Source organism: Panicum hallii, chromosome 3, assembly GCF_002211085.1.
Source record: "Panicum hallii strain FIL2 chromosome 3, PHallii_v3.1, whole genome shotgun sequence".
Classification (NCBI taxonomy): Eukaryota; Viridiplantae; Streptophyta; class Magnoliopsida; order Poales; family Poaceae; genus Panicum; species Panicum hallii.
Genome location: NC_038044.1, coordinates 11,725,283 through 11,738,584, shown reverse-complemented (window position 1 = coordinate 11,738,584; position 13,302 = coordinate 11,725,283). Strand labels below are relative to the sequence as shown.

The 13,302-nt window shown below is 45.7% G+C and overlaps 2 protein-coding genes across 2 annotated transcripts; both read right to left on the bottom strand.

The window, feature by feature from the left end:
* Positions 1-2,239: 2,239 nt before the first annotated feature.
* On the bottom strand, positions 2,240-13,228 carry LOC112885207 (eukaryotic translation initiation factor 3 subunit D-like). Its single transcript, XM_025950861.1, has 11 exons — positions 12,550-13,228; positions 12,300-12,452; positions 11,345-11,440; positions 11,132-11,196; positions 10,784-10,853; positions 10,157-10,317; positions 6,261-6,409; positions 6,049-6,111; positions 5,904-5,951; positions 5,688-5,795; positions 2,240-4,446 (listed from the first exon to the last, which is right to left on the bottom strand). Exons 1-11 carry the CDS (start codon positions 12,690-12,692, stop codon positions 2,590-2,592), a joined length of 2,913 nt encoding a protein of 970 aa, XP_025806646.1. The 5' UTR covers positions 12,693-13,228; the 3' UTR covers positions 2,240-2,589.
* On the bottom strand, positions 4,820-8,217 carry LOC112884695. The gene is made up of 7 exons (XM_025950177.1): positions 8,103-8,217; positions 6,261-6,409; positions 6,049-6,111; positions 5,904-5,951; positions 5,736-5,795; positions 5,314-5,371; positions 4,820-5,228 (listed from the first exon to the last, which is right to left on the bottom strand). The coding sequence occupies exons 2-7, from the start codon at positions 6,381-6,383 to the stop codon at positions 5,137-5,139; spliced, it is 444 nt and encodes a 147-aa protein (XP_025805962.1). The 5' UTR covers positions 6,384-6,409; positions 8,103-8,217; the 3' UTR covers positions 4,820-5,136.
* Positions 13,229-13,302: the final 74 nt, after the last annotated feature.

Here is a 13,302-nt window from a genome sequence, read left to right as displayed (position 1 = left end):
TAACTAAGCTTTTTAACCTAATTTTCCGGTCAAACAAGATGCCGGAGGAATGGAGGAGAAGTATTTTAGTACCGATCTTGAAGAACAAGGGAGATGTTCAAAGTTGTACTAACTACCGGGGGATTAAGCTGATGAGCCATACGATGAAGCTTTGGGAGAGGGTTATTGAGCATCGCCTAAGAAGATTGATAAGGGTGACCCAAAACCAGTTTGGGTTCATGCCTGAGAGGTCGACCATGGAGGCGATTTTCTTAGTACGACAGTTGATGGAGAGATATAGAGAGAAGAAGAAGGACTTACACATGGTCTTTATTGACCTAGAGAAGGCGTATGACAAAGTACCGAGAGACGTCATGTGGTGGGCCTTGGAAAAACACAAAGCCCCAACTAAGTATATTACCCTCATCAAGGATATGTACAAGGATGCGATGACTTGTGTTCGAACATGTGATGGCGATACCAGTGACTTTCCAATTAAAATAGGACTACATCAGGGGTCAGCATTGAGCCCTTATCTATTTGCTTTGGTGATGGATGAGGTCACAAGGGACATACAGGGTGATATCCCTTGGTGCATGCTCTTTGCTGATGATGTGGTGCTAGTTGACGAGAGTAGGGCAGGAGTTAATATGAAGTTAGAGCTGTGGAGACACATGTTAGAGTCGAGGGGGTTCAGACTGAGTAGGACCAAGACCGAGTATATGATGTGCGACTTTAGCCCGACTAGGCATGAGAATGGGGACGTTAGCCTCGAAGGTCAAGTGGTGGCCAAGAAGGATACTTTCCGGTATCTAGAATCAATGCTTCAGAAAGATGGAGACATTGATGAAGATGTTAGACATAGAATTTCAGCCGGTTGGTTGAAGTGGCGGCAGGCTTCGGGCATCCTCTGTGACAAGAAGGTGCCACAGAGGCTAAAAGGTAAGTTCTATAGGACGCCGATTCGCCCGGCGATGCTATACGGTGCTGAATGTTGGCCTACAAAAAGGCGACATATCCAGCAACTGAGTGTAGCAGAGATGCGTATGCTGCGTTGGTTCTGCGGGCATATAAGAAGGGATAGAGTCCGGAATGAAGAGATTCGAGATAGGGTCGGGGTGGCACCTATCGAGGAGAAGTTGATTCAACATCGGTTGAAATGGTTTGGACATGTACAACGGAGGCCTCCTGAGGCGCCGATGCGTAGTGGAGTTTTAAAGCGGGGCGATAATGTAAAGAGAGGTAGAGGTAGACCTAGACTAACTTGGGACGAGACGGTTAAGAGAGACCTTAAGGAGTGGAATATCACTAAGGAATTAGCTATGGATAGAAGCGCTTGGAGATTAGCAATTAACGTACCTGAATCGTGATCTTTGTTACTTTTTATTTAACCCCTAACTCTTCCTTTAGCTTGTGCCCTTTTTGTGTTTCTTATTCTTGTTTTCTGTAGGTTTCATCTCTAGCCTACCCCAACTTGCTTGGGACAAAAGGTTGCTTGGGACAAAAGGCTAAGTTGTTGTTGTTGTAGTGCCGGTTCGAACAATAGAGTGGAGTGATAGACTGATAGGCCGACAAATGCAACCGGTTCGATTATAAGGTTTATAGTAGATATTCCAGTGCAATTCGGCACTAACAGTTCAAGAACGCCTATGCAGATTCCACAGCACTCGGAACTTGGCGGTATCGGAGCACTTCGTTCTCCCAAATAGCATGCTAAACCTGTACCATCCCATGTTCCTGCAAGTTCCTTGGCCAACAAAATTTCTCATCTGATATCTTTCACTCAAGTTCCTTGGCCAACTCATCTTCCCAAACAAAAACATGGTATCCTAGTGGTACTATGAAGAATCTACAATAGCTAGACACCGCAGATGAACGCCAGACATGCTATCCTCAAGGTTGAAAGGAGCGAACTCCTAATATTCAACAAACAAGATCCAACATGCAAAATGCAAGGCAGGGGTATGCAATATGCAATGTGAAACTAAACTTGCAGCCTGGTAACAACATGAGGAACTTTAAACCTGTTGCAATGGAGAAGCTCGCAATGCATATGTACATTGTCTCATCTATGTAGCAATGTCTATGCCTCTATGGCAAGCTAAATTGTTGCAAAATCCCTGTATTCACAGCTAGACATGATTCTTATCCACAGCTCTCTTCAATTTACAATAGCATTTCAACTAGAATGCACCAGCAGCAACGTAATCACACACATACCAGCAGCATTCAAGGCAACAGTTAATTGATTGCAAGATAATAATACAAAAAATGCAAAACATTATGAAGCATGATAAGAAGTTTCAATGACACATCACAGTTCACAAGGCTCAGCTCAACATGCAATTCAGGTAGACCATGGCTCGAACACTGAGAAATGGCAGCACAAGCGGTTAAACTACCAGCATAGTCACTCAATTCCAACTGATAGGTGCTAACAAAACTTACATGCCTAAGCATGTAAAATGAGAGTAACAGTATCCTCAATGACCAAAACGAGACAATGTATCAATAACAGGAAGTTCAACTCATCAAGGTATCCATCAAACAGATAATTAGCCAAAAGAAAGGCCTATCTTGCGAAGGAAACAGGGAAGCCTTTTATGCCCTTCAAGCAGCAGTAGCCTCTGCACTCTTGTCACCATCACCACCATTAGCAGCCAATGCACCGTTGGCCTCTGCCTCAGCGGCTGCATCCATTTCTTGTGCAGTGGCGTCAACATCTGCAAGCGGGCGAACCTGCTCCTCCTCTGGAAGTGGCTCTTCAACATAATCGTTCTCGAACGCATCAGAGGGCACCTCATAGATCCTAACCTGTGGCTTTGCTGGATCTTTCACAAACACATACTTGCCCTCTTCAAACTTCATGCAAATGTCCACAATTGACTTGATGATTCCCCACATGTTAGCAGTATTGAGGTTGATCTGTGCAGCAAAATCCCTTGGCTTGTACCCCATTACAGTGAGTACGGAATGGTTGTAGTGATCACGTGGATGCACACGTGACACATAGCCCAACTTCATCATGTCAGCACCAGAAAGCAAAGCCTGGGCAGTCCAGCGAGCAAGTTTGTTCGCATTGTTCTTGAGCTCTGTAGCAAGGACAGCCCCACGCTGGGTTTCAAGCTTCTGCCTCCAGTCAACACCAGTAATCTTAGGATCAAACTCATTGAGAGCATTGAGCGTAAGGAACTGGCGACCACCACTTGGATCAGCATTGACAGCATGCACCTCACAACGAGCAACAAGGCTGATCTCATCATCCAGCTTCCAGCGGCGATAGCGGTAGCCAACAGATGCTGCCTCCTCACCCTCAGAAGCAAACGGGTTAGGCTCATCAAAGGTAACCTTCTCACCTTCACGGTGCAGCACCTGCTGTGAGAAGTTCTGGTTGATGTAGGTGGCCTCAACAGCGAGTGAGTGCGCTGAGTTGATGTCCTCCTTGTTCTCAGGGAGCTGCTCCTGTGCAGTCTCATTGACTGTGAGCAGGTCAAGCTGGGAGCCATCACGCTTGTCAAAGAAGAGCTTGTTGCCCACGCGCTGGACGACAATGTCCCATGATTGGATGCTGCGGGGCGTGCACATGAGCGCGGCGAGGATGGCATCAGTGGCGAACACCGTGGCTTTGTCCTCCTCGGCGAGGCGGCGGATGACAGGATCGTCGGTGGTGGTGACCTTGAAGAAGTTGCGGGACTTGAACCGCTCGAGACGGCGCGGGGCCTTGGGGTTGACGCGGTCATAGGCGCGGTCGTAGAACTCGACAGCGCCGCAGAGGAGGAGGTCCTCGGGCTGGTCGGCGACGGAGAAGGAGAGCTTGGTGAAGTTGGCGAAGGGGATCTGCTCGAGCATGGTCCAGTCGGGCTGGATGTCGACGGAGGGCTTGGCCGACGACGAGGACTGGTTGCCCCGGAAGCCGGGGTGGTGGTGTGAGCGGCTGTTCTGGAAGTGACGGTCCCGGCGGGCGCGCTCCTTCTCGGCCAAGCGGCGGCGCGCCTCCACCTCCTCGTCCTGGCGCTGCGGGAGCTGGGGGCGCTGGTTGAAGCGCCACTTGGGGCCGAACCGCGGCTGGCGCGGCGGCGGCTTGGCGTCGACGAGGCGGAACGAGGAGTCCTCGGCCCCAGCGACGAGTGAGTCGTCGGCGGAGGTGAAGTCGAAGACGGAGTCGCGGGAGGCCGCGGCGAAGGCGGCGGGGCCAGCAGGGTTGCGCGTCCAGTCGGCGATGCGGCCCAACTTGTCTGAGCGGGAGAAGGGCGCGAAGGGGATGGAGGCGCCGCCGCCCAGGGACTGCGGAATCGCGGGCACGTCAGGAGGGCCCCAGCCGTCTGGATTGGAAGGGACAACGCCCATGTCGAAGCCCATGGTTGGGGCGGCGATGGTGGATCGGATCCGGAGGTTAGAGGTGGCGGCGGCGGGGGTGGGGTTAGGGAGGAGGAGGAGGAAGAGGCTTTTAGGGTTTGCGGAAAAAATCTAACATATTTGATGTAGTGCTACGGGCTTACAGTGGCCCACATACTAGGGTCAGTTTCGAGGGTCTACATGTCAGTTTATGACGAAGACTGTTTTGCTTTGACTTTGATAAGCCCACAAATTCGTATCAAACAAATCTAGTACTTCATACTTCCTACAAGGCTACTCATCCTCAACAGAAGCGAAGAATATAAGTTCAGCGTAACTTTGCCGTTTTACCAAATCGAAGGTGAAGTTTTACCCGCTAATTTCACCATTAGCTGCCGAGTTCAGCGCAATCGAAATGCAATATGCAAGAGCCTCAGACTGCGGATGGCAGACAGGAACAGGCGCGGTACAATAAAAAAGAAACAAGCAATGATACAAGGAAACGGGACACGAAAAATGTCTGCTTAATTCAACTCGTTTCAGACAAGATCATACTGTCGCCACAACAGTCTCGTATTCAGTATTCTCATGCTTCATTTTGTTTGCTCAAACGGTAACACAGCATCGCGATCCACGAATCGCCTCGATTCCATCCCAAATTGTGATTTGCGATAGGCGTCATAAATGAAACAACATAACACAGTAGATACGGCATTTGACAATTCGAAATTCAGCTCGACCTCACGGGGGCATGATCATTACATGCACCCGAGTGCTTATTGCTTTAAGCAGAAAATCGTAGACAAAACTTGGAACCGCCCATCATTCCTTGTCCTTGCCTTCAGTGTTATCCTGGTTCTGGCCTGCATCCTCAGTAGGTGAATTGACATCCTCAGTAGGCGAATTGACACTCTCTGCAAGTCAAAATCAAAAGTGATGTAATAATTATAACATAAAACATTAAGCACTGCTTGCTTGGTATCATAGGATATGGGGTACCTTCGTTATCAGCATATCCACCAAGAAATCGACGTGAACGAGTTTGTTGTTGAGTAGGCTGAAAGAAGATTGAGAAACATCAAAACAACAAATGGATTTTTAGATGTTTATAGTACAGCATAAACCATGCAATGCAAGTTGACTTTGAACCTAGAATCAAGTTCAATGAAAACAAATGATATCAGCCTCACAACACAAAGAAGAATGACAAATGCAAAGAAAATATGTCAGGTATACTCGATTCAGTGGTGTGAGTTGGACTCAAAACTTGATGCAAATACAGATGTGTGATTTCTTGAGTTATTGCAAAAACCACAAAGTATACTAATCATCCAGGCTTGCACTTGATGGTTGATGCCAAGTCTACAAAGTACCAACAGTAAAAGGTACTTGTTACAAGCAATGAGGTTCAGTTTCTGCACCTGTAATTTTGGTCGAAGTGCTTCGAGCGGTCCTTTAGGTTTTTGAGGATTTCCTCCTTGCTGCAGGAAGCCAAGGATCAGGTGAATAAGATTGTACTGTCAAGATAGTTGTCCAGCAGCATTGTACAAAAGTCAGCTTTAGCTTTTTCGAAAATATCAGGATAGTACCTTGCCCAAAGCCCAATCAGCAGAATCAAAGTATGCTCGCTCATGGTCCTGACATGAAATTAAACATAGGTAAGAGAACATGGACATAGAGATAAAATTAAATTAACTTCTTTGACTGTTGTATGTACATATCAATGATAGTAACCTTGGAAATAAGTGGTGTCTTTCTGGGCATTATTCCTCCGTACTTTTTCTTGATCGCTGCTTCCTGCAAATATTTGGTAAGTCCCACATTGTAAAAGAATAGAGTCCTTAGAGTCTCAATTTCTCATAATAGAAACTAAATTGGGGTTGGGGGGTGGTAGACATGCAAGCATGAAAAAAATTGCTAAGGGTAGAAGTTGCAAATGACGATACCTCTTGTTGTGGCGAAGGCATACCATCTCTTTCATTCTGGTCAGAACCTTCCACTTTCTCATCAGAAACAATTCCTTCAGGCCTCACATCACCGGTTGCAGCATCAGATGGTTTCTCCGACATACTGTACTTAACGATGTTCAGACCAGCTGCAATCATATGAATTTATTATCAGATAATATATCCTGAAGCCACCAAAATCATCCACCATAAAGGCCCAGGGAAACACAAAGTACAAAAGGGGTCAGAATTAGATGCTGGAAAACACTGTCTCATGTTTCAACATCAATCTAATGTTGCAGGAACATCAATATATGTATCTAAGTAATAGATTTTACCATCCCCAAATAAGGTTTGCACGTCCTAACTCCTAACACTGAATTCAAACTAGGATGCTATATCTTGGTCAATCTGGTATCAGGAGAAGTGTGAAACTGTGTAAATGGCAATTTTCTTGAACAAGGCCTTTGTCGTTGAAATGATTAGAAGAGAGCAGAGCAACCTGGACTCTCATAAATGTCCAGAAAAAATCCTAAGACAAACAAAATTCTCAATGAACCTAATAAACAAAAATTCACTACTAACTTGGAAGGAATCAACCAATCTATTCTGACATGATACCATGCCAAAGGACATAAAAAAAGTGCCCTCAAACACTCATAGCCCAGGCTGCCCCACGGCTATACAGAACAGAACCATCCAAGATTTATAGCATAAAAGCAACTTGTTAGTTAGGCTACAAATTTATAAAGAGGAATACTTAGCAAGAGCAACTTGGTAATGATGCGCGACACTCCAATCATGGTTACCTTATAAACACATAACCTCTTTCTTTTTTTTCAGAAATTACATCTAATCATGGCTCACATTACCTGTAACCGAGCTTACATGTTGGTTTATGCTGATCAATGCAAGAAAAATACAAAGGCTGAATGGACAAGCAGAAAATTTAACAAGATAGGAGTTAAATAGTATAGCATAAAAAAATATCCTTTGGATTGAGGTACAAGTATATATGGGACTCTATTTTTTGACTTGTGAGAACAAGTTACTGCTGGACATTTCTAACTTCTTTTAACAGAACAGCAGGGGAGGTCCTACTGAGTTTTTTTTTTGTTTCATTTTTATAAAGAAGAATGCGTACACGTGGCCATTTGTATCTTAATGAATCGCAACTAAAAAATAATCTGGCAAACTATCTGAGGCAATTGTGTCATAAAATTGATTTTGAACTGCCATCATGTTACTCATACTACAAATGGAGTAGCTAGAGATAAGGTTTCAAACAACGCATGTGGCTAAAGAACAAAACAGGGCACAGATCCAACTTTGCCATGTGACCCCATGGTTAGACTCGCAGTATCACATTAAGTAGAAAGTTCACCAGTCATAATAAAAAGCAAAGGCACTGCCTTGCAGTTTTACTCTTAAAACAATCAAAAAGTGGAGGCACTCCGCACATCAAACCGTACCTCCTCGTGATATTGACCACTAATATGAGAAATGAAATGAAAGAAATCTCTCGTTGACAGCAGATAAGGCAAAATCCTGTTTACTTTCATAAATCAAAGTTTAACATTAGTTCATAAACTAGCATATCAGAGATACATCAATGTGGTGAAATAAGGCTAATGAATAGAAGACATGAATCACGCCCAGACCAGGGGCGGACCCAGAATAGGACATGGGTGTACACATGTACACCCAATAATTTTTGCAAAAGAATCGAAGTTAGTAGGTAAAATCCATGGTCAGATCTTAATACAAATAGCACACCTTATGGGGTTTGGGTGTTCGATTTCACACAGCAGGAAAGTAAGGGAAGGGGAAGGGCGGACATACCTTGTCGGCCGGCGCGGCGCCACTCCCCTGTAGAGAGAGGGAGGGAGGGGTGTGTGGGTGGGTGGGTTGGGGGGGGGGGGGAGTGTTCGAGAGGAGGAAGGGGGACCTTCCGTGCGGCGCTCCACCGCGCGTCCGGGGCAGCTAGTGCGATTGTGCGCTGGGACGAGTTGGCGACGAACGCGTGTTGCGTTTTACCAGTGGCGCGCGAGCGCTTACGACGCACGCGAACAAACCAATTGGCCGTGCGTGCATATTCAACAGCTGGCGTTCCCGTTTCCCCTGTGACAGATTTTACAGCGTATCGATTCTTATTTCTACTGTCTAGCTTCTCTTAGCATTTCGGCACAAATTTTTTTGGCTTTTTCCTTCCCTTTCGTGACAGCGGGTGGGTGGGCTAACTTTTAGCTTTTAAGTCATATATCAAAACCTTTTATTCCTGAATTGAAGAACTTTCAAAACATACATCAAAGACTTTATACATCTCTAACTTTCAAGTCATATATTAAAATCCTTGTGCTTGGAATTAAAAAAAAATGTGAAACCATACATTCAAAAAACATCCTACATGATTACATCTCTATTGTTCAAGTTACATATTAAAACCTTTGTACTTGAAATTCAAAAGCTTTCGAGTCATGTATATAGAACATTTTACATATCTAGCTCTGACATCATATACTAAAATCTTTGTGCTTGTAGTTGAAAAACTTCTATCTCATTTTCTTTTACACATACATTTGAAACTTTGCACTCTGAATTAAAATATTTTAAATTATGGATGAAAACTTTCTCCATCCAAAACTTTTAAATCTCATATAACAATCTTTCTACCTAAATATTGAAAACTCTCAAACCACGCATCAAATACTTTGTATCTGAAAATAGAAAAATTTGGGATCACATACCTAAGAAGGTACTGCATCTTTAGCTTTCAAGTGATGTACAAGAAACTTTAAACCGGGAATACATAAACTTTGAGATTATGTACGGAAAACTTTATACTGTTTGCATTTTTGAAAAACAAGAAATTCTGAAAATAAGACAACCTAGGCTGTTTGCATTTTGGAAGAAAAAAAAAGCACAGAGCAGGACTGCACGTGTGATCATACAACAAGATTTGAGTAAATTGTAGAAATCTCGTGTATGTATACTTGATGCACATAATCACACTTATCGTGGTAGTACAAAACGTAACCAAGCAAATGTGTGGACAATATATAAGCCAGCCCCATGAGAGACCGCTAGTTAGCTATGTTTGGACAATCGAACTGTTAGCAGGCAACCCAAATCGTCGACCCCCCCCCCCCCCCCCCACCCCTGATGTGCTCACGATCACGCGAGGTGTAGTGTAATCCTCCTCCAGCGTTTGATTGGTCTTGTCATCCAGCATCCCAGCTCAGCAGGCAAAGGGAAGGGGGCAACGCCACCATATTTCTGAACCGATGGCGATTCCATGTTTACAGATCAAAGACGGAACCTAAAAGGTCACCAGGTTATAATAAGTTGTAATGTACAGCTTTGAAGCCATGGCCAGTTTCACAAATTTCCACTCCAGCTAGACCTGGAACTTCTTGTAATTCACAAAACATCAGACATTTCACTTTTCACGACGGCATAGCATACACAAACAGCACCGCCATTTGAAGAAAACAATTCCTACTTACTCGATGCACATGATCTCGTCAGGTTTAAGAACCTCTGCAAGCAACTCATGCACTCAGTCACTCACTTAGCTAGCTCGTTTCGTACTGAAATGTGTTCCATCAATCAGCCCGGACCAGCAGATGGTACACTTCTGATGTAAGGCTGAACAAGAGAATGGAGAATCCACAGAGGAGAGAATTCAATAGCCACTGGAGAAAATCAAAATCTTTTGGACTAACATTACCAAACCGCACATCAGGCAATATCATTACATACTACATATATCTCGGAAATTGGTCTTATTTGCGAAAAGGAACTAGGAAGACTGAATGTTGCATCACAAGGCTTTTATTTATCCATCATTGGACGCACAATGAGGAGCAAACTCTTGCCAACCTACTCCAATCAGAATAGCAGCATCAAGGGGATGATTGTGATGCAGATAATGGCTAAGGTCGCAATAACCGATCCCTGCTCAAAGGCTTTGCCTAGACCTCCAACCCTGGTGAAGTGTTGAAAAGCGAGAAACCCAGCTATGGCCAATGACAGAACTGCACCACCTTGAGTTCCCCTGTAACCAGAAATTGTGAATCAGACCACGTGACAAAAAACTAGTGACTTGTTTCTTCTAGCAAAGAACAAGAAATAACTTCATAAGGGAACGAGAATATGAAATTCCACATGTGGTGCTTCAGAATATGCTACCACAACAAGTCTCAAGGCTCAAGGTATGCCTCATAATCAGGACATCAACTGAAAATGAAGAAAATGTGGAAGTGGTTGTCTGACAATAACAGCTGATCAGAGACATACATAGGTGTTGCTGCTATTTACACACAACACAGTTCAGTAATTAGATGGAAATGTGGTTACTTGCCTACTTGGCTAATTGCACTGAAAATGTCTGTATATTTTTAGCTGAGAAAAAGTTGTGTAAATAAAGGCCATAAGGATTTGCATCAGAAATGTCAGTATTAGCAGATGAGGCTCTAGCTATTGCACTTGCAAAACAGGGGTAATGTTGAAATGTTACATACCTCAGATTCATCAGTTGGTAAGGAGCAACGCTCACAAGCAGCATTGTTGACAGCGGAAGCTCCAGTTCACCTATGATGGTCAGATGTAGGTATAAGCAACTGTGAACTGTCTTCTAATTTGGTGTAATTAAATTATGATCTAATTTCGTCTTCAATCCTCCTGTTCCTTTCTGCTTCATTTTTGTACGAAAAGTTGCAAAAAGTAATGATTTGTTCATGTTGGCCATAAGGTCTACGTTGTTCCCATAAATCAAATGTAAATGTTGCATTACCTCACAAACAATGTGTGAACTTGTTTCTTAACATGACAAAAGGAAAATTCATCATGAGTGGTTTTTGTTACTCTACCTGGGATGAAGAAGAACAAGCGCACCAAAAGAGCAAGAAAAGCAGTCCATTGGCCATAATCACCCCTAGAGACGGATGTTGGTAACATAAAATAATTAGCCACCAATATAGAACTTTCATTAAAACTAAGAAATATCTATAGTATATTGTAGAAAAGGGAAGATAAGAAAACCGAGGTTTGAGTTATTCCTTCCACATATATTAGCATCTTACTTGATCCATGAGATTATGCTGCCAGGTGCTTGCAAAGCGAAAAATGGCACAAGGAAAGATTTGTTTATGGCTGTTCCTTTAGCAAGCAATAGCACTCTGCAAAAGACAAAAGGTTGACATTACTCAAATAAAAATCTTACAGGGTACTGCAAAATTGTACTGTCTATGTGTTTCACAATCCCAGGTATTATGCTGAAGTCACTAAAAATGTTAGCAGTAGCTGAATTTCCAAACAGACTATCTTTGTGCCCATTTCATTCCATCTTTTTACATGACTGTCCAAGTGTCCATCCTAGGGAAGAATAGCCACTTATCAAAGATCTGACTGAAGATTAGCATTGCATTAATTCAACTTCTTACATGTTAGTTCATCTTCTTCATAATATGAGCATGTCTAGTAATTTTTGAGAGATCAGAAGCATACTCTGGTACAATTATATCAAAGTCTACAATATTTGCAAGATCAAATAAAATTCAATAAATCATTTTTTTCCAAACAATCCACTCCTATCTTTTCAAATGAAAAATAAATGTAATAAATAGGACGTCATTTGCTTTTCACTGGAGAGATCACTAGCTAGAATGGTGCCACTGTGCCAGCATGTCCACATGTGCTGATCCGTGTTCTCCAACCCCCTGATCAGGACCCGTATATGATCAGCATAACATACGTGTCCTGCCCTTCCAAAGACTAACATATGCATAAGATCACAATAACTCACAGCATGGCACATATCGCAATGGATCCAGTTATCTGCATGCCATCACTTACATCAGGATCCTCAGAGGCATAATAGCGAACAGACATAAGGCAAACAAACAAGGCACATGGTTTTGAATGGGTGGGTGGCATCCATCCCACTAGAGTGTGGGAAATGATCAAATGATAGTTTTCCTGCGTATCACCGGAAAGGAACAGAGCGGAAAGAGACTTTGGGGTGGCGGCGGCACTCACGCGCTGGCCCCGGCGGAGATCCACTGCATCGTCCGCGCGCTCAGGTGCGCCGACGAGTGGCACACGGCGGCCGGCCCCCGGCGCCGGCTCGGCTGGCCCGCGCCCGCGCCCGCGCCCAGAGGCTGCGGCTTCAGGGGCAGCGAGGCGCATCCCCTGCGCAAATGCACACCACCGCGGCACAGCTTGGATTAATCACACACGAAAGACGAGGCGCAGAGTTTTTACCCATGGCGGACAGTCACGGTCTCACCTGAGCGCGGCCGTCTCCGTCCGCAGGGCGACGCTCGCGGCGGGAAGAGAACCCCCGTTGCCGGCCGCCCGCACCCTCAGCCGCGGCGGCGCCACGATCGCGGCCGCCGGCGCCGGGATCGCGAGGCGCATCGAGATGGACATTTCCCGGAGGCGGGTTGATTGATTGATTGCCGCTGCTCGCAGCGCTGATGCCTCTAGAGTCCCGGGGAAGCTGTTCGTCTGCCTCTCGGCTCGCGGACTTGGAGCGGAGCGGAGTGGCAGGCCTGTGATGTGATGCTGCTCCGTTACGGTGACACAAGCGACGGCCAGGCGAGAGAACGAGCCGCTGGGATTAAAAATCGGCGGCAGCGGGAGTCCGCGGGCGGCCACGTGTGGGGGGCCGGGCCTCCCCTCCCGTCCCGGGCCGTGCCCGCCGCGGCGCGCGGGGAGGCGACGGTCCACGAGGGGCCGCACGCTCCCGTCGCGCGCCACGAGGGCCGAGGGACGGACGGCGCTCGGTGCCCTTGCTTCCCTCGCCCGTCTGCTGCGGACTGCGGTGGCCGGTGGGTGTGACCGTGTGGGCCTCGGCTCGGCCACCTTCGGTCCCGAGTGCGAACTAACCGCGCGCCAAGACAAGGGCGACCTGGCGTGACGGGCGGCGCGCTCCTTCACGGGAGGGCTGGCTAGTTGCTGGTTCCGGTGGGTAAAAGCTGGGGGGTTTGCTGCGATCTGGTGGCCAAAACCCAAAAGTGCGCTTTCTTCCCCGTGCCGA